The 23,330-nt window shown below is 39.8% G+C and overlaps 1 protein-coding gene across 2 annotated transcripts in view; it reads left to right on the top strand.

The window, feature by feature from the left end:
• Positions 1-23,330, top strand: part of PRTG (protogenin) — a 125,412-nt gene that overhangs the window by 97,132 nt on the left and 4,950 nt on the right. For both annotated transcript variants that reach the window (XM_510430.7, XM_009429172.5), the window contains exons 12-17: positions 6,802-6,897; positions 8,192-8,378; positions 9,332-9,459; positions 10,669-10,839; positions 18,973-19,155; positions 20,848-20,968. In XM_510430.7, coding sequence (XP_510430.2) covers positions 6,802-6,897; positions 8,192-8,378; positions 9,332-9,459; positions 10,669-10,839; positions 18,973-19,155; positions 20,848-20,968 — 886 coding nt within the window. The remainder of the gene's footprint in view (positions 1-6,801; positions 6,898-8,191; positions 8,379-9,331; positions 9,460-10,668; positions 10,840-18,972; positions 19,156-20,847; positions 20,969-23,330) is intronic.

Genomic DNA, 23,330 nt, shown 5'->3' with positions numbered 1-23,330 from the left:
ATACTCAGATACTAGAATTCAGCTGTTTTCTGAATATCTCCCAATCTCAACACCTGGATGAGTGGGTCATCACTCTCCTAACAGGTACACAGATGCCATCTAGTGATGGAGAACAGAAATGCAAGTTTTTCAAGTAAAATGCCGGACAAAGGCATGGGGTTTTTTGTTGTGTGGTGTTTAGAAACATGTTTCAGTGTAGGTTACTTAAGGTGTTGCACAGAGATACAGTTAATGCATTATTATTGTTAGATCATATGCAGTTAGAATGGAATTAAGCAAGTTGTTGACAACTTTAAAAGATTTTGGCATTAGAGAGTCTCATTTTATAGGCCTTTGTCTTGTTCTGAGTCTGGTCATTGAGGATAAGAAACACCTCATTGTAAAAATGGGATATAATTATTAATAACAGATTGAATTAATTTTTGGGTCCATGTGCTTGCTGTTTCTAATACTTGCCCTCAAATTCTTCCAGATTTCCCTTTAATGAAATGACTTACTGTTCTTCCACTACAAAAGGAATTTATTGTTTTCCAAAGCATTTATCATCATTAGGGCCATTTCTTTGTTGGCAGATGAGAGATTATTAGATCAATATGGAAGATGTGGGTAAAGGTAGATATACCACTGGAAGGAATATATACCATGTGACATGGTTGCCAAAGCAGCAAGCATTCTTAGTGGCCACAAACACAAAACACAGTTGTTTCAATAGTATATGCAAGCCAACACACACTTGGGAACCTTTGTCTGCCTGCTCTATACACCAGAGAATATTAGGGAGAACAGAGAGTGGTTAAACTGAGTTTCAGTATTTGCCAATTGCTAATTTGCGGATATTCTGTTCTCTAGATCTTGTTTGTATGAACGAACAGAGATCTTTGATATTCATAAGCTTTCACAAAGTTGATTCCAAAATGTGTTAAGTTTGCCATATTTTTGATACTACCTTTTCTCCCAGGCACCTTTACTCACATGGCAACAATATAGTATTTTGTGTTTATTAATTATAGGAACTCTACAAAGTACTTCATAGGCATGATTTCATTTAATATTCTTAAAATCCCTATCAGAGAGGTCCTGTTACATTTCCATCTTCCAAATCAAAATAAATGAGGCTTAGAAAAGTAAGAAACTTGCTCAAGTCTATACAACTGTTAGGGGTAAATAATACCTACAGATAGAATATTCATTTATCAGCCTGTTTGGTAGATTGAAATTTAAAGTAAAATTTGCGTCTTTCTAGTCCTTGAGTCTCTCATGCAGTGCCTGACTTTTGGTGGGCTCTTGATAAATGTTTATTGATACCTGTGAACTCTTTCTTAGCCAGCCAGACTTCTGGCTCTGACTCTTCCTTTTTTATTTTGAGACGGAGTTTCACTCTTGTCATCCAGACTGGAGTGCAATGGCGTGATCTCGGCTCATGCAACAGCTGCCTCCTGGGTTCAAGCGATTCTTCTGCCTCAGCTTCCCAAGTAGCTAGGATTACAGGCGCCCACCACCACGCCTGGCTATTCCTTTTTTTTTTAGTGGAGATGGGGTTTCACCATGTTGGCCAAGCTGGTCTCAAGTAATCCACCTGCCTCGGCCTCCCAAAATGCTGGGATTACAGGCATGAGCCACCATGTCCAGCCTGACTCTTCTTTATGTGACTAATAATCCAAGTAGAAGAGCTGGTGATGAGAATGAATCAGGTTGGAAGGAGGGTTAGACCAGTCCTAGAGACAGCAGGGAAAAGATGGAGAGTACAGCCATAGCAGTGTGTCAGGAAGATGTTCATTTTTGGGCCAAAGGGTGACTCCCTAATAAAAGAAAAGTACATTTGGCTAGGGACAAAATGTAAATGTAAGCTGACAGTTCAGAGCTGTACTGTTATGAATCAAATTTGTGTTAGATTAATTTGAGCTTTCTTTCCTAACCCTTCATCTTTATATATTGCTAAATCTTTAAGCAAGTTTAACCCTAAATTCAAATATTACCGATTTGAGCCATCACCCCAGAACCATTAAGAATTGAGGAGTGACAGCCGGGTGCAGTGGCTCACGCCTGTAATCCCAGCACTTTGGGAGGACGAGGCAGGTGGATCACGAGGTCAGGAGATCGAGACCATCCTTGTTAACACGGTGAAACCCCGTCTCTACTAAAAATACAAAAAATTGGCCGGGCGTGGTGGCGGGCGCCTGTAGTCCTAGCTACTTGGGAGGCTGAGGCAGGAGAATGGCGTGAACCCTGTAGGCGGAGCTTGCAGTGAGCCGAGATCGCGCCACTGCACTCCAGCCTGGGCGACAGAGCAAGACTCCGTCCTAAAAAAAAAAAAAAAAGAATTGAGGAGTGAGGCTGGGCACAGTGGCTCATGCCTGTAATCCGGGCACTTTGGGAGGCCAAGGCGGGTGAATCACAAGGTCAGAAGATTGAGACCATCCTGGCCAACATGGTGAAACCCCGTCTGTACTAAAAAAAAAAAAAATTAGCCGGGCATGGTGGTGCATGCCTGTACTCCCAGCTACTTAGGAGGCTGGGGCAGGGGAATTGCTTGAATGCGGGAGGAGGAGGTTGCGGTGAGCTGGGATCGCACCACTGCACTGCAGCCTAGCAACAGAGCAAGACTCTGTCTCAAAAAAATAATAAATAATAAATAATAAATTGAGGAGCGATTTTTATGCTCCTTGTGTTGAGTTTTGAACAAACTAGAACCAACTCCCTGTCTTCCCTTTCTCCTCCTTCCCTTGCTGGGCTTTGAGGAGGCCTGCCCTGTTTGTGGCTGTTCTTTCTAACTCTGCTGTTTTCCCCCAAAAACCACATAGCCTAAGTCCGCTGAGTCTCATGTAACCAAGCACTACATACGTGGCAGTGCTTAACACAAGAAGGGCTGAAACAGGCCTTGGGACTGGTTCCCTGTGGCATTTTACAGTGTTGGCCCTGGTCTCTGCTTTGTCCCATAGGCGTTGGAGGGTCTTTGCAGAACTATGAAGTTTTAGGACTTGACTTTTGCTACTTATGCTGAGGTTCATTCTTTGTGTATTCACGTGTATTTAACATATTGGTCCTAAACTCTGTTTTTTACCCTATATCCTTAGTTCTGTTAATTCTATAGCTGTTCTATGTTTTCTTTTTTAGCTGATCACTCTTACTGCCTGGTGATGTTTATCTTAACACTATTTGAGGGCTCTGGTCCCTCCTTCCACTCTTAAATTTACAAACATGAAGTCAAATTTCTGAAAAATTAATGAACAAGAATGAACCAGGATATTCCAGGGTCTCTGGATTAATAAACCAAAATAATATTATGACTAGATTTTGAGATCAAAGGCAAATTTCTTAAAGCTAAAGAGGAAGGTGTGGTAAATCCACATTGTCCGCTGCTCAGCTTTGCCCCTAACCTGGTACTTTATAGTTTTAAAAATGGTTCACAGGACAACATAAAGAGTAGTTCACTTATGAAAAATGTAAGTGGGGTTTCTCACTCCTTTATTTTTTCCATATAGTATGTCCTATGTCCTATAATCTTTTTTCTAGTAAAATAATTTCCAGAATTTATTCTGGGGGTGTGTGTGTATTTTAAACTTTTCTATTTGGATAGAAAGGATCTTGTACGCCTGATATAACCTGGGAAGGAACCTGGTCCTTGAGACAGTTACTCCCTGATGATTTCCACATAGGAGACGGGGAACTGCTCTTCCTTTCATGGGGCTTATGTGAGTCTGTCCTGAGTGGGCAGTAGCCACGTGCTTGGGGCATTAAAGGAGCAACTCGGTTCTCTGATCTCTTTGGGACACATAAGCTGTTTCTGTCTGACCAACAAAAAAGTTTAATTCTGGGTTTAAAATTTAGTATAAGAAGTTTATTTTTTTAAAAAGGAAGAAGGGAAAACTTGAAGAATCAATTTTAAGGCTAACAAATGGAACCATTCCAGGAATGTATTCATGCAGTATTGATTGAAGTTGTTTGCATGGTAGAAAAAAGATTCTCTCTCCACCTATACTCATAACCCTCATCAAAATGAGCTTTCTCTGTGAAATAGCTGTATTCATATCTGGCCCCCTGTGGAGAACATGATCTACTTTGAGGACACATCTGTCCTATCCTTCCTTTTCTGTATCTCCTGTATTCTGGCACAATACCTTTATATTCTGGAGGCTTTCCTAAAGACCCTCTTCTAATTAAGTAGAGACAGAATGAAGAAGTATTTTTCAGCTGGGCGTGCTGGCTCACACCTGTAATCCCAGCACTTTGTGAGGCCAAGGTAGGTGGATTGCTTGAGGCTAGGAGTTCAAAACCAGCCTGACCAACATGGGGAAATTAGCCAGGTGTGGTGGTGTGTGCCTGCAGTCCCAGCTACTTGGGGGGCTAAGGTAGGAGGATTACCTGAGCCCAGGTAAGTGAAGGCTGCAATGAGCCATGATTGCACCACTGTTGTCCAGCCTGGGCAGCAGAGTGAGACCCAGTGTCCAAAAAGAAAAAAAATCATTATTATTAGGAGACAAACTTCTTTTGACAGAGGCACATGTATTTGTGTAAATTTAGAGGTCCTGTACTTTGTCACGGAAATAACAAGTTCTTGGTTCAGCTTCATGTATATTGGACATTCTCCTTAACACCTTTGAAGGCCTGCTGCAGTGGCTCATTCCTGTAATCCCAGCACTTCGGGAGGCCAAGGCGGGCAGCTCGCTTGAGTGCAGGAGTTGGAGACCAGCCTGGGCAATATGTTGAGTCCTTGTCTCTACAAAAAATGCCAGGTGTGGTGGTGTGCACCTGTAGTCTCAGCTACTCGAGAGGCTGAGGTGGGAAGATCATCTGAGCTCAGGAGTTTGAGGCTGCAGTGAGCTATAACTGCATCACTGCACTCCAGCCTGGGCAACAGAGTAAGACCCTCTCTCAGAAAACAAACAAAAGAAACATTGGTATCACAGCTTACACATAAAATGGATATAACGTCTACCTTATGGTGTTTTCTGATAGTCAAGAGGATGTATCCAAAAGACATTTTCTATAGGATAGTCAAATGCTAGATTAGTCTTCTTACCTTTCTATCTAGAAAGGTTAGAAGTTTTCTAAGTCTCAGAAATTTTTCATCTTGTGGTTTTTTGAAAAGACAAATGGAAATGAAAATATTTTAGAACATTCTTTCAATGAATTTTAATATTAAATATTAGAAAATATCAGTTTCTAAAATATTTATACAAACATACTACTTTGGAGAGTTTTATAAACTTTATATTTTATTCTGGAATTTTATTTAGTTAGTTTATTTGAGAGATGGGGCATTGCTCTGTTGCCCAGGCTGGAGTACGGTAGCACAGTCATAACTCACCACAGTCTCCACCTCCTGGGCTCAACTGGTCCTCCTGCTTTAGCCTCCTGAGCAGCTGGGACTATGGCATGCACCACCACACCAAGCTAATTTTTATTTTATTTTTTATAGAGATGCGATCTTGCTGTATTGCCCAGGCTAGTCTTAAACTCCTGTCCTCTACTTCCCAAAGTACTGGGGTTACAGGTGTGAGTTACTGCACCCATCCTCTATTTTTAGATTTTTAAATGTTTGGATTCACTCTAGAATTATTTTTAACCTTTAATTTCACGTCGTTTTCCAGATTGGTTATATCTATTAAGGATTACTGTTTACCCTTATGAAATGTTGAATTTATTTGTGTTTTTTATTATTTAGAGAAGTATAATAGACAAATATATTATTTTTGAGTTGTATCCTTTTTTTTTTTTTTTTTTTTGAGATGGAGTTTTGCTCTGTTACCCAGGCTGGAGTGCAGTGGCACAATATTGGCTCACCACAAGCGATTCTCCTGTCTTAGTCTCCTCAAGTAGCTGGGATTACTGGCATGTGCCATCAAGTCCGGCTAATTTTTGTATTTTTAGTAGAGATGGGGTTTCACCATGTTGGCAAGGCTCATCTCAAACTCCCGACCTCGGGTGACCCACCCGCCTCGGCCTCCCAAAGTGCTGGGATTGCAGGCATGAGCCACTGCACCCAGCCTGAGTTGTATATTTTTGCCCTGAGCAAGTATTCTGTATTTAAATGTCATCATAAACAGTTAACATAAATGTATTTTTATTATTAAACTTCTTGATTATTTCTTAAATTATGTGAGTTGAAATGTATAACTATTTTTTCAAAGCCCTGAAAAAAATGTTTTAGGGTGTATTAGATGGACTTTAGTTTTAGTATTGTGATAGTTAATAAACACCAGTAGAGGGAGCTCCAACTCATCTTTCTTGGTGAAGTTCGCACTTGAGAATGTAGGTTTGTAGAAAGGACACATTTAAACTTAAAACGTAAACAAAACATGGTTATATAAGTTTTCAAAGGTACTAAAGAATGACAATTGTAATTTTCTTTAACTTTTTGGAATAAAACAATCTCAGTTTGATTTCCATACTTTGAAGTAAACGGCCCTCAAATATAACTGCTTAAACGAAAAACTTCTACAAAGTGTAACCTCTTGCAAATGATCCATCAAGCAAACTGAAGGCTTTTAAAATCAAGAATCTATCTGCCAGTTAAGGAAGAGGATAAGGAAGAGGAGAGAAAGGAGAAGGAGTGGTTGTGGTAGTATTATTGTTTGAAATTAGATTAAGTAAAGTAAAATTGTAAATTATTGGTAGATAGTCACAATAGCAGTGTCATACGAAGGTGGATTGCTGAGTCATTGAGCAGTAATTTTATATTACTGAGAACTTTTATGCATTCAGCAGGTTTTTAAACCAAAATCTATAAAGGCTTCATTCAGAACCTTTGCTCAGATCTAGAGACCTGGTCCTAATTATTTCCTATTGGTTTCTTTATAGACCCCAGAAGAAAATATCATGTGAGACTCCTGGCTTACAACAACATAGACGATGGCTATCAGGCAGATCAGACTGTCAGCACTCCAGGATGCGTGTGTAAGTTAAAGCCATGGCAGTTTGTTTTACTGTGGCTCACACTGTTCTTTCTCCTCTTCCTCCTTTAAGTTACAGTCTCACTACTACTTGGAAGCTTTGGTGGCTTAATTTATATCCTCTGTGCTGTATAGCATAGTTTTCTTGTTTTGTTTGTTTGTTTGTTGCCTCCCGGGTTCAAGCGATTCTCCTGCCTCAGCCTCTCGAGTAGCTGGGACTACAGGCACCACCACCACACCTGGCTAATTTTTTTTTTTTTTTTTTTTTTGTATTTTTAGTAGAGACGGGGGTTTCACCATGTTGGCCAGGCTGGTCTCAAACTCCTGACCTCAAGTGATCTGCCCGCCTTGGTCTCCCAAAGTGCTGGGATTACAGACGTGAGCCACCGCACCTGGCCGAAGTATCTTAAACAGGTGCTCAGTAAATATTTAAGTAAGATATATTGAATTGTAAGTCCTATTTTCATTTGGCATACAAAAGACCATTAGACATTTAACTGAGGAAAATAACCGCTGAATAGCTACATACCAAATTTTTTAAAGTCTGCTTTTCCCTCGAGGCTGTTTCTCTCCAATTGCTGTTCACTTGTACTGCTCCTAAGAAGGATGTTCTAGTCTTAAGTCCCCCACTGGTTTTCTCAGTGTCTTTGGCTAGTAGCCTGACTTCTCTGTGCTTCTGCCTTCCAATCTGTTAAGTATCAGTAATGTAGTCACGCACAGCAGAATGACATTTCTGTCAACAATGGACCACATATGTGACAGTGGTCCCATAAAATTATAATGGAGGTGAAAAATTCCTATCACCTATGACATTGCTGTTACAATCTCATAGAGCAACCTGTTACCATTTCTCTGTTTGGATATGTTTGGATACACAAATACCATTGTGTTACAGTTGCCCACAGTATTTAGTACAATATCATGCTATACAGTTTTATAGCCTATGGGTGATAGGCTATACCATAAAGCCCAGGTGTGCAGTAGGCTATACCATCTAGGTTTGTGTAACTGCACTCGCTGACAGCCACACAATGATGAAATCACCTGATGAAAAACCTAACACATTTCTTAGAATGTATCCCTGTTCTTTAGTGATGCATGACTGTTTTTGACTTCTTATATAACTCACGGAAGAGCTGTTTAGGTTTCGATGATACATCTCTAGATCACTATGAATCTCTGGTGGAATAAAGACCTAAAATCAACTTATAGGGTGGGATATTATTATTTTACCATTTTACCACTTTCTATGTTAAATGTTATGTCGTATCGTAAATTAACATTGTTTTTCTCAATAGCTGTTCGTGATCGCATGGTCCCTCCTCCACCACCACCCCACCATCTCTATGCGAAGGCTAACACCTCATCTTCCATCTTCCTGCACTGGAGGAGGCCTGCATTCACCGCTGCACAAATCATTAACTACACCATCCGCTGTAATCCTGTTGGCCTGCAGAATGCTTCTTTGGTTCTGTACCTTCAAACGTATGTAGCTCCTATTAATGGTTATTTTCTTTGCTTACCTCACCACGCCCCCACTCCAACTTCTACCTCTTACCATCTTGGGCCCAGCTCAGGCTTCACCTGTAAGCATTTGTTTCAGGACTTAAGTTATTTATAAAGTGGCTAGGAGTTTTGCATCCTTACCATATTCTGAAAACCATACTTTTTGACATTTAATTTATGTAAGTGATTTTTAAATTTTCCTTGCCTCATGCAACAAGATTAGGCAAGAAGCTATTATTACTCTCAAGTGATTAAACTGAGCATGTTTAAAGAAAGAAAGGAGACTATTTTCATGCTGGCAGTCAAAAAGTAGGGCCAGTTGTCTTTCTGTTTCTAGGTTAGAGTTAAGAAAGATGCCCATCACGGTGCTCTAAAAGGATGATTTTGGGGAGGCTGAGGTGGGAGGATTGCTTAAGTCAGAAGTTTAAGATCAGCCTGGGCAACATAGCCAGATCCCATCTCTCCAAAATTTTTTTTTTATATCAGCCAGATATAGTGGTGCATGTCTGTAGTCCTAGCTACTTGGGAAGCTAACGCAGGAGAATTGCTTGTGCTTAGGAGATGAAGGCTGCAGTGAGCTATGATCCCACTACTGCACTCTAGCCTGAATAACAGAGCAAGACCTCATCATGAATGAATGAATGAATGAATGATTTGACTTCCAGTATTTCAGAGGAAATCCCTTTGTATTGGGACATTTCGAGTTTGCTGTCAAAGAGAGGCAACTAGTAGGCTTATTTCTACAGGACAATACCAAATGTAGTATTTTTTAAAGTCCAATTAAATTGTTCTTTAGTCTAAACATTTTTTCATATAAAATAAGGAGGTAATGAAAAATAACATTATGCCCTTACCTATTTGGAAATGCTGACATTCTTTTAGAAACAATATTATACTGCCAGCATTAACAACTTCATCACTCATTATTATAGATCAGAAACTCACATGTTGGTTCAAGGTCTAGAACCAAACACCAAATATGAATTTGCTGTTCGATTACATGTGGATCAGCTTTCCAGTCCTTGGAGCCCTGTAGTCTACCATTCTACTCTTCCAGAAGGTAAAGAAAACAGCTCCCTATAGATTTTATCTTTAAAAAAAATTAAGGAAATGTTTTAAAAATATGTATGTCATTCTGTGTAGGATACTACCCTAGTTGCCACCTACCACTTGATGTATGTATTTGTTTTGTTTCATTTTTTTGACTTTTGAAATTTCTTTTTCCCTATTATATTTAAATTTTTTCTTCTCAATGTGTGTATTGTACAAGCACGTAGGCTTAAATTTAGTGTCCTTTTAGAAACCTTAAAAAAAGATCAGGTGTGCTGTTCAAATCTGCAGCCAAAAAATTTTAAATGGCGGTAAGTGAATAATATGTTTGTTAATGATCTTAGGAGCCAACGTTATAATGAAGTTATTTCTGTATGAATAGCAGCTTGATAGTGTGCACAGTGCAATTTATATATCGGATTGAGCACCAATTCTGTAGCTTATCTGTGGCTCTAGCTAAGATATTTTATGTCTCTAGACCAACATTTTCTTATCTCTAGAATGAGGACGAAGGACTAGATAATCTATTATATAAGCATCATTTCTGCTCTATTTTAATTATACAGAGAGAAAGTAAGGGACATTTATGACAGTGAACATAGGACTTTGTTGCTATGGTTTTGGCAATATTCCATATAAGATGTGTTAAAAACCAGCTCTTCACACTTTTAGCTTATATTAAACATGGAGTCAACTTAAATTCCAAGATTTTACTGTTTTTCACAGATATATTATTAGATGTAAGTCTGCCCTGTAAATTCACTGATTCACAATTTTTCCAGGAATAACTAAATGTTTTAATGTCAGGAGCATTTTCTTCACTGGCCTCCTAGATCAGGTTAAGTTGATGTTCTATACATGTTAGTAAGAACTATCAGTACTAATGGGGTGAAACCCAATATCTGATGGACAGGTGCTGTTTGTGGAAGTAAACATTTCTAGTTAGCAATTTAGCAAAAAGTTTCAGGAACCTTAAAAATGCTATCCCTTTAATTTAGATTCTCCATCTAGGAATCTAATGTGTTTTAATGTTTGAATATTATGAAAATACAAGAAGAAAAATAGTACTTTACTATTATCACTAATGATCTTTGAAAGCTGTGATTTTTTATGGAGGTTTCTAATTTTTTGAACTTTTTTCTAAGCCTATAAGCCAGGTATTTGAGTATTTATGAACCATTTTACTCTATTAATACAATGTTTTGTTGTGTCTGCACAGCACCAGCAGGCCCACCAGTTGGAGTAAAAGTGACATTAATAGAGGATGACACCGCCCTGGTTTCTTGGAAACCCCCTGATGGTCCAGAAACAGTTGTGACCCGCTATACTATCTTATATGCATCTAGGAAGGCCTGGATCGCAGGAGAGTGGCAGGTCTTACACCGTGAAGGTAAATATCATAAATTGCCATGAAGGATGAAAAGTACGATTATTAATATTAAAGAAACAAAAGGAAAGGGGAATCTAGAGTTTATTTTGAATTTACATTTTTATGTATGAAGTAATAAAAGATTTTGGCTTTGTTCAAAGAGCATCGGGAAGCCATCCACCAATTTTAAGAATAGTTTGTGTTTCAAAATGGTTACTGTTACTTTTGTTAATAGAAGAGATACAGCCGGGCGCAGTGGCTCACGCCTGTAATCTCAGCACTTTGTGAGGCTGAGGCGGATAGATTACCTGAGGTCCGGAGTTCACCACCAGCCTGACCAACATGGTGAAACCCCATCTCTACTAAAAATACAAAAATTAGCTGGGTGTGATGGCAGGCGCCTGTAATCCAAGCTACTTAGGAGGCTGAAGCAGGAAATTGGCTTGAACCCAGGAGGCAGAGTTGCACTGAGCTGAGATTGCACCATTGCACTCCAGCCTGGGCAACAAGAACAAGACTCTGTCTCGTGAGGGGGAAAAAAAAAAAGAGGTTTGGTTGAGGCCAACTGGAGATTAGAGTAATGCAAATGGACTAGTTAGGAAATTACTGTAGTCGTCCAGGAAAGAGGTGATAGTCCTGCACTAGGATAGTGAGGATTAAGATGGAAAGGATAGGATGGTTGGCCGGTATTTGGGAGTTAAAATTGATAGAACTTGATAGCTTGGATGATAGGAGGGAGAGAAGATTGAGGAAGGGAGATTTGTTATGGATGAGTCTTAGGTTTCTGATAGTGTGTCTTGCAAGGAGAAGGAAACACTGGAAGGAGATATGATTGAAGGGAGAAGACCTTAGTAGTGCTAAAGGGACTAAAATGGTCCACATATGAAAAAAAAAATTGACCCGTATGAATATTAGAGTCCTCTTAAATACAGGGAAAAGCTGATCAGGGCTTAAGAACACTGAATTTAATTTTTTAAAGAGTAATTTTTTTTAGTTGAGCAAAACTGAATTACAAAGTTTTTACATTTCTTACTGCATACTTTTATCATATCCTTTTCTAAATCTTGCATTTTTTTTTTTTAAGACAGAATCTCAGCCTCCTGAGTAGCTGGGATTACAGGCATGCACACCACCACGCCCAGCCTAAATCTTGAATCTTTAAGTTGGACAAGTCCCATTTGCCAGATTTTAGATGGGCCATCACATAAATAGTAAAACTTCATTATTTTGGCACTTCCTTAATTTAGACATATATTCTGAGAAGAGAGTAGTTTGCCAACCAATAAAAAGCTGAAGAAGGATTTCAGGCAGGAAATGTAGTGGCCACCTATACACTATATTCTATACACTGTACAGTACTAGGCACTCCCACATACACTGTACTTTTCAAGAGGAATATTTACCCAATTAAGAAGATAAATTTAAAAGATATTTATGTTCATGTAATATAAAACTCTATGAGTTTTAAAATAAGCAGATGATGACTTTACCTGCAGTTTTGATCATTGCATGTTCGTATTTTTCATTAAGCGGAAGCCCCACTAAGTAATGATTTCCTGGTCACTGAAGAGACTTGAAAGTACTAAGTATTTGGCAGCAGTATGATTTTATGTTTATATCGGTTATCTATTGCTGCCTAACAAACTAATTTACAACTTAAAATAACCATTCTGTTTTCTCACAATTCTTTGAGTCAACAATTTGGACTGAAATCAGCTTGGCAGTTCTGTTGGTCTCTCACGAGGCTGCAGCCATATTACAGTTTTGATAGGCTCTGAGTAGTCTAAAAACGGCAAGACAGAGGCTGGGCGCAGTGGCTCATGCCTGTAATCCCAGCACTTTGGGAGGCCGAGGCAGACGGATCACGAGGTCAGAAGTTCAAGACCAGCCTGACCAATATGGTGAAACCCTGTCTCTACTAAAAATACAAAAATTAGGCAGGCATGGTGGCACATGCCTGTAGGCCCAGCTACTCGGGAGGCTGAGACAGGAGAATCGCTTGAACCAGGGAGGCAGAGGTTGCAGTGAGCTGAGACTGTGCCACAGCACTTCAGCCTGGGTGATAGAGTGAGACTCTGTCTCAAAAAACACACACACACACACACACACACAAAACCAACAAGAGAGGGCTCCCCAGTCAGGAAGAGAAGAGAGGAAGCCCCACATACAAAGCTTTCACAAGCCTCTGCTTGCTTCACATTTGCTAATGTCTGATTGGGCAGAGTAAGCTACATGGCCAAGTCTGGAACCAGTGTCGGGAGGGCTACAAGGGTGTGAATCGATGGGGGTGTAATTCACTGGGGCCCTCAGTATTACAGTCTACCACAGTATTCTTTTTTTTTTTTTTTTTTTTTTTTGGAGACAGAGTCTCGCTCTGTTGCCCAGGCTGGAGTACAGTGGATCTTGGCTCACTGTAACCTCTTCCTCCTGGGTTCAAGTCATTCTCCTGCCTCAGCCTCCCGAGTAGCTGGGACTACAGGCACACGCCATCATGCCTGGCTAATTTTTTGTATTTTAGTAGAGATGGGTGTTTCACTGTGTTGCCCAGGCTGGTCTCGAACTCCTGAGCTCAGGCAATCTGCCCACCTCAGCCTCCCAAAGTGCTAGGATTACAGGCATGAGCCACCATGCCTGGCCTCACAGTTTTCTTAAAATGTATAATTTAGTTTCAGTCATTCAAGCCCAAAATGATTTATTGACACAGCACTTAACCAAATAACTAACCTGATTTAATGAGGTGTTGTAAGTATTAATAAAGAATTTTGATAGCATGAACACATACTTCTTTTAGTTCTTCATTTGCACCTGCCTAAAAAGAAGCAGTATAGAGCCGGGTGCGGTGGCTCACGCCTGTAATCCCAGCACTTTGGAGGCTGAGGCAGGTGGATCCCCTGAGGTCAGGAGTTCGAGACCAGCCTGGCCAACATAGTGAAACCTCATCTCTACTAAAAATATAAAAAATTAGCCAGGCGTGGTGGCAGGCGCCTGTAATCCCAGCTACTAGGTAGGCTGAGGCAGGAGAATCACTTGAACCCAGGAGACAGAGGTTGTGGTGAACCGAGATAATGCCATTGCACTCCAGCCTGGGCAACAAGAGTGAAACACCATCTCAAAAAAAAAAAAAAAAAAAAAAAAGCAAAGCAATATATATTTTGTTCTGGCTCCTTTTAAATGTATTCATTTGTAATTTTGGAACAGAGCTCGGAAAATAGTATTTTGTCTCATTGATGGCTCAGTAGTGAAAGGGATTACATTTACAGATTTTTACATCTGTATAAGCCTTTCTAGCTATATAATAGTGCACAGGAAAAATATTCTCTTAGTTGTTGTGAAACATTTGTGAAAAGCTTTTGTCATTTGTTAAATGCAGAGAACTTTTTTCGTAGCTGAGGCCAATGATTCATAGAGAACAAATAAATCAGTAAAAAGCAACTGAGTTTACTTTTCTGAGAGAGAAAAACAGTTTGACTCACATTTAAACAAAAAGCAAGGAATATAACATGGCATTTAAAGAAAAATTAAAATGTCTTTTATGTATAATTATGGCAGCTTTTGGAAAAGGTACGGTATAGAAAAAGATGAAGGAAAAAAGAATAGGGAGAGTGTCAGTTTCTCATTAGATTAATACATATTTATATATATATTTAATTCACATATTTTAATACAAATGGAACAAGGTATTTTTTGTGAATCAAAACATTTAAAAATGTTTCTGGTGAGCATATAATACTTGTGGCTAAAATGGTACATGGTAGTACAGTAGTTGAGCAGAAACATCATATGAAATTATACTTGTATGTAATTTAAAGTAAATCAAAAATTATAGGGCGTGGTGGCATGCACCTGTAGTCCCAGCTACTCGGGAGGCTGAGGCAGGAGAATCGCTTGAACTCAGGAGACAGCGGTTGCAGTGAGCCGAGATCGTGCCACTGCACTTAGTATTAAAAAGAAAAAGATTACAGGCCTTTACCCTCCTCATATGCAGTAAATCAGCACAAACTACTCAATTCTTTTTAAATCTAAAAAGCACTGGAGGAAATTATGTTCTGTCTCAGCAATTCATGAATTCTGTCCTTTATGAGTTTCCTGATATCATAAAGATGCCCCTCTTTCAAAAAATTTTCATCATGATTAAATAAGTTGGAGGAATACCACATACCTTTCCTCTTGTTAGGGATTCACACTGGAAATTAGCAATCTTGTAATAAAGGAATCCATTTAACTCAACATTTGCCAAATGAATTGGACCACCAATAGTAGGAACATTTTCTTTTATTAAACTAATTCTTACTGAGTGATGACTGTGCCAGGCTCTATTCTAGGCACTGGCAGTACCGCAGTGAACAAAACAAAGTCCCTACCTCCATTGGAGCTTGTATCACAGGTAACAAACCAACAAATATATACATTTTCAAGTAGTGTCATAAATGCTATAAAGACAGTTACAATAGGGAAAAGAGACAAAGTGATAGAGATAGTAAAAGAGTTCCTGCGGAAGAAATGACATTCAAACATAACCCTGTGGATATCTGGGGGAGGTGCAAAGGCCCTGAGGCAGAAGTGTGCATTGGCATGTTAGAGGAACAGCAAGAAGGCCAGGGAGATTGGAGTGAGGGGAAGAGCAGGCAGTAAGAAATGAAGTAGGGAGGTAACTAAGGGCAGATGTAGACCAGATTTCATGAGCCATAGATTTTATTCTAAGAGAGAGGAAGGTATTGGAGACCTTTGATTAGGTTTATTTTGTGAAAGGATTGCTTTGGCAGCCACCTGAGAAGTAGATTGTAAGGAGGTAAGAGTGGAAGCTAGGAGACCATTTCATAGGGAGGTGTCCATGTGAGAGTTGATGAGGGCTTGGACAGGAGTGGTAATGGTGAAAGTAATAAGCTGTTGGAACATAAGTAGGAAAAAAAGCCAGTCAGATATGCTTGTAGGTTGATGTGGGGCATAAGAAAAAACAGAAGCCAGATCACTGGGAGAAATCAAGGGTTTGGTTTTGAAAGTGTGAAATTTGAGATGTGTCTTAGCTGTTCATGCAGAGAGGCTGATTAAGCAGAGGCTGATTAAGTTTATGGGAGAGTTTTGGACTATAGATATATCTAGTTATCAATGTATAGGTGATGTTTAAGGCTGTGGATCTGGAAAAAAAATCACATAAGCATGTGGACAGAAGAGAGAAAAATCTGAGATTGTATCCTGGGGCACTTCTCCAACCCCAAAATCTTTTGCTTTTATAATTTGAATGGACACTATGGTCCAAATATGAAAAAAAGTTTTCTGTCTTCCAAAAGAGGAAGAAGAGGAGTCGCAGGTAAAGGAAGAAAACTTACTTTTATTTACACTTGTGTCAGATACTTGCCAATAATAGTTTATTTAATCCTTATAATAATTATATAAGGTGGGAACTATTGTCTCCATGAGGAAAGTACAGTTCAGTAACATGCCCCAAGTTAGAAATTGCTCGCTTGGTTACATGACGAGATTTGACCAGCACTGATGTGAATTAGCCTGTTATACTGTCTTGCTTGTAAGATTCCTAGTCTGACTGAAGATTCAGACACATATAAAAGGCAGGAGACGGAAATAATCACACTAATTAAGATTGAGAAGTCTGTTGAGAGAATATAGACAGATCACTCAGATCACTTCAGTATTTGTGAAATGCTTTGAGTGTCCTCATAGGGGAACCAGAATGTTATAGTTTCCCTTTTTTCTAAATGAAGATACTTTTTGGGGGAAAAAGGGAATGCGTGCACACATGTACTGCTGGTCCTTGTATAAAACAAATTAAGTGAAAAGACTTAGTTTCTGGTAGTGATTAGTTTTTGCCAAGTACTTTTTAAAATTAAATGCATTTTACCATAAAATGGAAACTCAATTTATTTGTATCTGTTTGTGAAGACATGGAAATGTTCTTCCTTTCAGCTAAGTGTAACATGTCACAATACATCTTTGTTTTTTTAATTCCTCTGACTAAAAACATAGCAACAGTGGAAAGACTCTTCCTGATTCTAAATAGGGGTCACTTTGTTTATTGAACAGTTGTGTCCTCAAGTAGCTCACACTCTCTTCAGGCCAAGCTGAAACCAGAGAACATGAAAACAAGTTGTGTTCTGGCTCCTGGCATCGCTGCTGGAGGTTTGGCTGCCTCACACCGTGTGACCTGCAGAGATGGCCTCCGTCTCATGACCTCAGCTTTATGATCACCCCATGTTTCATTTGCCTAATGAAATATATTCCAGCAAGTGCACTGGAGTAGGTACCTTTGGCCAGGAGGCAACTGTCACAAACTATTGTAAACTCTTTGAAGCTATTGTAAGGTTGCCCTGAGTCAGGAAAAAATGAGATGAAATCAGCACAGGAAAGCTAGATTTCCCTGTGCATATCCACCCACAAACATAGTGCTGAAACAACTTTCTGGTTGAATTTCTATTACACTTTTAGCACTAGAATTAATTCCTAGGGTAGGAATTTTTTTGTAAGGGAAATACTTTGGTGCAGTGGCAGAACAAGGACAGAAAGACACCTAAGAAATGGCAGTGTCCAAATAGGAATCTTTCTTATCAGTCATGCAACAGAGAAAATACCTTTAGATATCAAATGTCATGTATAAATTCAAATGATAATTGCTTATGAAGAGAAGTAGATCTTACACAGATTGCTGGTGGTGATTTTGATAGTTTAATCTGAGACCTGTCTTCAGTACTCTGAGGTTCCTGCGTAACTGTGCATTTTCTTCCCTGTTTATCTTGAATCTGTGACAATAATTAGGCCAGACTGGGTGCGGTGACTCACACCTGTAATCCTCGTACTTTGGGAGGCCGAGGTGGGCAGATTACTTGAGGTCAGGAGTTCAAAACCAGCCTGGCCAACATGGTGAAATCCCATCTCTATTAAAAATACAAAAAAAATTGGCCGGGCGTGGTGGCTCATGCCTGTAATCCCATCACTTTGGGAGGCCGAGGCGGGCAGATCACGAGGGCAGGAGATGGAGACCATCCTGGCTAACACGGTGAAACCCCATCTCTACTAAAAATATAAAAAATTAGCCAGGCATGGTGGCGGGCACCTGTAGTCCCAGCTACTCAGGAGGCTGAGGCGGGAGAATGGCGTGAACCTGGGCGGCGGAGCTGACAGTGAGCCAAGATCGTGCCGCTGCACTCTAGCCTGGGTGACAGAGTGAGACTCCGTCTCAAAAAAAAAAACAAAAAAATTAACCTGGTGTGGTGGTGGGTGCCTGTAGTCCCAGCTACTCAGGTGGGTGAGGCAGGAGAATTGCTTGAACCCAGGAGGTGGAGGTTATAGTGAGCCATGATCATGCCACTGCACTCCAGCCTGGCGACAGAGCAAGACTCCATCTAAAAAAAAAAAAAAAAAAAAAAAATTAGGCCAGTAAAAATATATTCATGCTTTCAAAAATAATCATGTTGTTCTAATTTAGGAAGGGAGAACAGGATTACCTGTCACAGCTATTACCATAAACACTCCCAATTAAAAAAAGATTCTTGCACTGGATTTTTAAAAATCCAATTATAATCATTGAAAGCTTGGCACAGTGGAGTGTGCCCATAGTCCCAACTACTGGGGAGCCCAGGAGTTCCAGTCCAGTCTGGGCCATGTAGCAAGACCCTGTCTCTAAAAAATAAGAGTATAATTATTGAATCTGGGTTCATTATACCATTATTTTCGTGTGCATGTTTCAAATGTTCCATAATAAAATGTCCTAAATTCTGTTTGTATTCATATCTATGTAAAGAGTAAAACATTAACACACACACACACACACACACACACACATATATATATATACAAAGCCAAACAAAAATGTTTACTGTTTTTAAGAACTCCTAAAATAGAATTACAGAAAAGGATTATATTGGGGAAATGTACATACTACAATGTTAAGTGAAATCTCTAATATATAAAAATTCATGCAGTAAATATATATTCACAAATATTCACGTATGCACACACAAAATACACTAAAATGTTAACAATGAAAGACTGTAATTTTATTTATATTTTTATTTTCTAAATGTTCTACAATATGTGTCTTTATAATCAGAAAAATATTTTTAAAAATAAATGTGTTTGTATAATATGAGTGAAAGAATAAAAGATAAATGTTCACTTAATTTGTAATTGATGTATTTCTAGGGGCAATAACCATGGCTTTGCTAGAAAACTTGGTAGCAGGAAATGTGTACATTGTCAAGATATCTGCATCCAATGAGGTGGGAGAAGGACCCTTTTCAAATTCTGTGGAGCTGGCAGTACTTCCAAAGGAAACCTCTGAATCAAATCAGAGGCCCAAGCGTTTAGATTCTGCTGATGCCAAAGGTCTGTATACTGCCATAGTCACTGTGATTTTTCTTAAGAAAAAAAGTGTTCTTCCTTACACGTTATTTCTGCTCCTACAATTGCTGTATCCCTAAACTGGCTCTCAGTTCCGTAAGTTGTTGCTGATGAGCTTCTGATGTTATAGAGTTGCATGGCTTTTCCTCATACTCCTAGAAGGAGGCAAAATTATCTCAGAATCAACTGCAGTTTTGAAATCACCGTTTCCAGTTACTTCTTCTCCCAGCTGTGCATCCACCAAGACAGAGGAGCCACATCAGCCATGAACTGGTAGGAGTGGGCTTCCTGGGAGGTTTCACAGAAATAAACAGCAGTGGTGGTTGTGGTGTTCAAGTTAAGAAGAGAGCATGGTTTTCATTAAGAGTTTTCACCACAGAGAAACAGCCTTTCTGGAAAGAAAGTTTTGTTTTGTTTTTTTCCCTCTCTGTCTCCAGAAAAGCAATTGGAAAAAATATCTTTAAAGAGCTACCCTTACACTACTCATCACAGCTGTCCATGTGTTCTCAAGAAAGCTGGTGCCCCCTGTAGCACAGGACTGGACACTGCCTTTGCCTCCTCTCTGGGGGAGTAGGCTTGTGGAGAAGAGGGGCTGCTCTAAATGGAGGAAATGCCAGCTGAACTCAGGGCAGGATTAAGGGCTCGTAGCTTCACAGAGAATGGTCATTCGGTGCCAGGGGTGTGTGTGTGTTAGAAAGAGAATGAGAGAGGAAAAGAGCAGGACAGGGCAGTCAGTTTTAAGAACAGGAAGGAGGTAGCCATCGTAGCTACCATGTTATCAGGGGAAATGGAAAGCAAGGCTCATATTGGCTTCTCAAATACCTTGCCACTCAAAGTAGTCTAGAGCCCAGCAGCATGGCATCACCTGAGAGCTCCGTAGACTCGCAGAATCACAGGCCCCACCCCAGACTTAGTGAGTCAGAGTCGGCATTTCCACATAATCCCTAGTGACTCACAGGCACATGAAAGTTTGAGAAGCCCTGCTTTAGTGTATGTAAATGGAAAACTAATCTTCAACATGCAGATCTGCTTTTAAGGCATGACATAAAATCTGTTCTTGGGTCTATCAAGGAACATCTATGTTTTGTACCTGTTTTATAAATTATGAATTGATGTTCATGATTGCTGTAATAATATATCTAAAACTCATTTAAAATCTTTAATATTGGGCCAGGCGTGGTGGCTCACGCCTGTCATCCCAGCACTTTGGGAGGCCGAGGCAAGCGGATCACGAGGTCAGGAGATCGAGACCATCCTGGCTAACACGGTGAAACCCCAACTCTACTAAAAATACACACACACACAAAAACTTAGCTGGGCATTGGTGGTGGGTGCCTGTAGTCCCAGCTACTCGGGAGGCTGAGGCAGGAGAATGGCATGAACCCGGGAGTTGGAGCTTGCAGTGAGCCGAGATTGCGCCACTGCACTAGCCTGGGCAACAGAGCGAGACTCCGTCTCAAAAAAAAAAAAAAAAAAAAACTTTAATATTGGAAGATAAATCTGTCTCTGAAATCACTGATTAAAGATTACTGTGTGTCCTTTCTGCTTTGATGTTGACAATGTCAAAACTTTTCCTATGAGATAAAGAAAAATTTTGGAAAAGCAAGTACCTGAGAATTATAAATTGAATAATTTATTTTTCTGATTGATTCTGAGTAAATGTGTTTTCCCTTCTAGTTTATTCAGGATATTACCATCTGGACCAAAAATCAATGACTGGCATTGCTGTAGGTGTTGGCATAGCCTTGACCTGCATCCTCATCTGTGTTCTCATCTTGATATACCGAAGTAAAGCCAGGTGTGTTTCCATTGCTAGAGATGTTGAGGTAAAAAACATTTAAATTACGGTAGCCACAGGAAACAAATGAAAGTCAAGTGCCTTTTAGAGTAACTGGGATTTCCTACTTTAAAATAAATGTGCAGTATTGTTCCCTGAGTTCTTACAGCTATAGAAATGTGCTCATTTTAGAGGGAGATTATTTTCTTGCTGTTTGAAAACATTATGCCAATATTCTTTTTTTTTCTTTTTTCTTTTCTTTTATTTTTTTGAGACGGAGTCTCACACTGTCGCCCAGGCTGGAGTGCAGTGGCGCAATCTCGGCTCACTGCAAGCATCACCTCTTAGGTTCATGCCATTCTCCTGCCTCAGTCTCTCGAGTAGCTGGGACTCCAGGCGCCCGCCACCACACCCAGCTAATTTTTTTTTTTTTGTATTTTTAGTAGAGATGGGGTTTCACCGTGTTAGCCAGGATGGTCTCGATCTCCTGACCTCATGATCTGTGATCTGCCCGCCTCATCCTCCCAAAGTGCTGGGATTACAGGTGTCAGCCACTGCTCCCAGCCAACGCTAATGCCAATATTCTTAAATGAGGACTAGTGTCCTTTTTTTTTTTTTTTGAGACAAAGTCTCATTCTGTCGCCCAGGCTGGAGTGCAGTAGCACAATCTCAGCTCACTGCAACCTTCATCTTTTGGGTTCAAGCCATTCTCCTGCTGCAGCCTCCCAAGTAGCTGGCATTAGAAGCGCCTGCCACCACGCCTGGCTAATTTTTGTATTTTTAGTAGATTTCACCATGTTGGCCAAGCTGGTCTCAAACTCCTGACCCTAAATGATCTGCCCGCCTTGGCCTCCCAAAGTACTGGATTTACAGGCGTGAGCCACCGCGCCCGGCCTAGTATCCTCATTTTCTTAGTATTTTGAGAAACAGAAAGAATATCCTTTGGTTTAAAAATAATAATAATGGCACACTTGTGCGGGCATGGTGGTAATCACACCTTGGTAATCCCAGACCTTTGGGAAGTCAAGGTGGGAGGATCCCTTGAGGCCAGGAGTTTCAGACCAGCCTAAGCAACATAGTGAGATCTTATCTCTACAAAAAATGTTAGGCCAGGTGCAATGGTTCACGCCTGTAATCCCAGCACTTTGGGAGGCCGAGGTGAGTGGATCACCTGAGGTCGGGAGTTCAAGACCAGCCTGACCAACATGGAGAAATCCTGTCTCTACTAAAAATACAAAATTAGCCAGGTGTGGTGGCAGGCGCCTGTAATCCCAGCTACTCGGGAGGCTGAGGCAGGAGAATGGCATGAACCCGGGAGGGGGAGCTTGCAGAGAGCCGAGATCGTGCCACTGCACTCCAGCCTGGGCGACAGAGCGATACTCCATCTCAAAAAAAAAAAAGTTAAAATTAGCTGAGCATAGTGGGCATGTGACTGTAGTCCTAGCTACTTAGGAGGTTCAGGTAGGAAGATCATTTGAGCTCAGGAGTTTGAGGTTACAGTGAGCTATGATCGTAGCACTGCACTCCAGCCTGGGCAGCAGAGTGAGAGATCCTGTCTAAAAAAAAAAAAAAAGAAAACACAATTAATCATGTTTACAAGAAGATTGCTTTTTCTTACTATCTGGAATATTTTCTGTTTCAGTAACAGTGCCTGAAATGCCTGAGTCGCTGAGAACACCACGGGACATATGGTGGGATTCTCTAGACAAGGGTTAAAACAAATGTAATAAACACGGATTGAGTGTCTATAAACTCTGTCATGCAATCTCATCTATGGATTGACTTTGGCTAAATTTTTAGCAGTAACTTGCATTCAGTGAACTTGTCTATTTTTAGCCTTTTATATTTTGGGTTTTGTTTTCCTTTATTAAGGCTATTTTTTTGAATTAAAAAAAAATCAACGTCAAATACACGTTGTTTTAGGTAATCCCCGTCATTAGACTCCCTCCATTAGCATAGATTTTTCAGTTTATATGTTTTGTAGCTCTACATGGAAACATACTACTCAAAACATTATGTTAATGAAATAGTTCTAACATTTTTATGTGTATTGAATTGCCTTAGTTTTATTGTCCAAGTTTCTCACTTTAAGAATTTTTAAATAAAATATTTATGCACATTTATGCACATTTAGTACTGCCTAAATCTTGAAGTACTACTCTAAATTTACCATCATTAATTGGAAAGTGAATTGTTATGCTAGTGTAATAATCCTCAGACCTTAAGGGGAAAATATAAGTTAAAAATTATAATTTCTGCACAAATTATTAATAAGCAACAATAATTGTAGAGAGTAATTTTAGATGAAGTAGACAGCGAGGCAAAAAGAAAGAAAGATGCCTCTTCAAATAATGAAAGTTTGCAGCAGTAAGTTAAAATCTAA

The sequence above is a fragment of the Pan troglodytes genome, chromosome 16 (assembly GCF_028858775.2).
Source record: "Pan troglodytes isolate AG18354 chromosome 16, NHGRI_mPanTro3-v2.0_pri, whole genome shotgun sequence".
Lineage (NCBI taxonomy): Eukaryota > Metazoa > Chordata > Mammalia > Primates > Hominidae > Pan > Pan troglodytes.
Note: the sequence above shows the minus strand (reverse complement) of the source record. Positions and strands in the feature narration are given on the sequence as shown.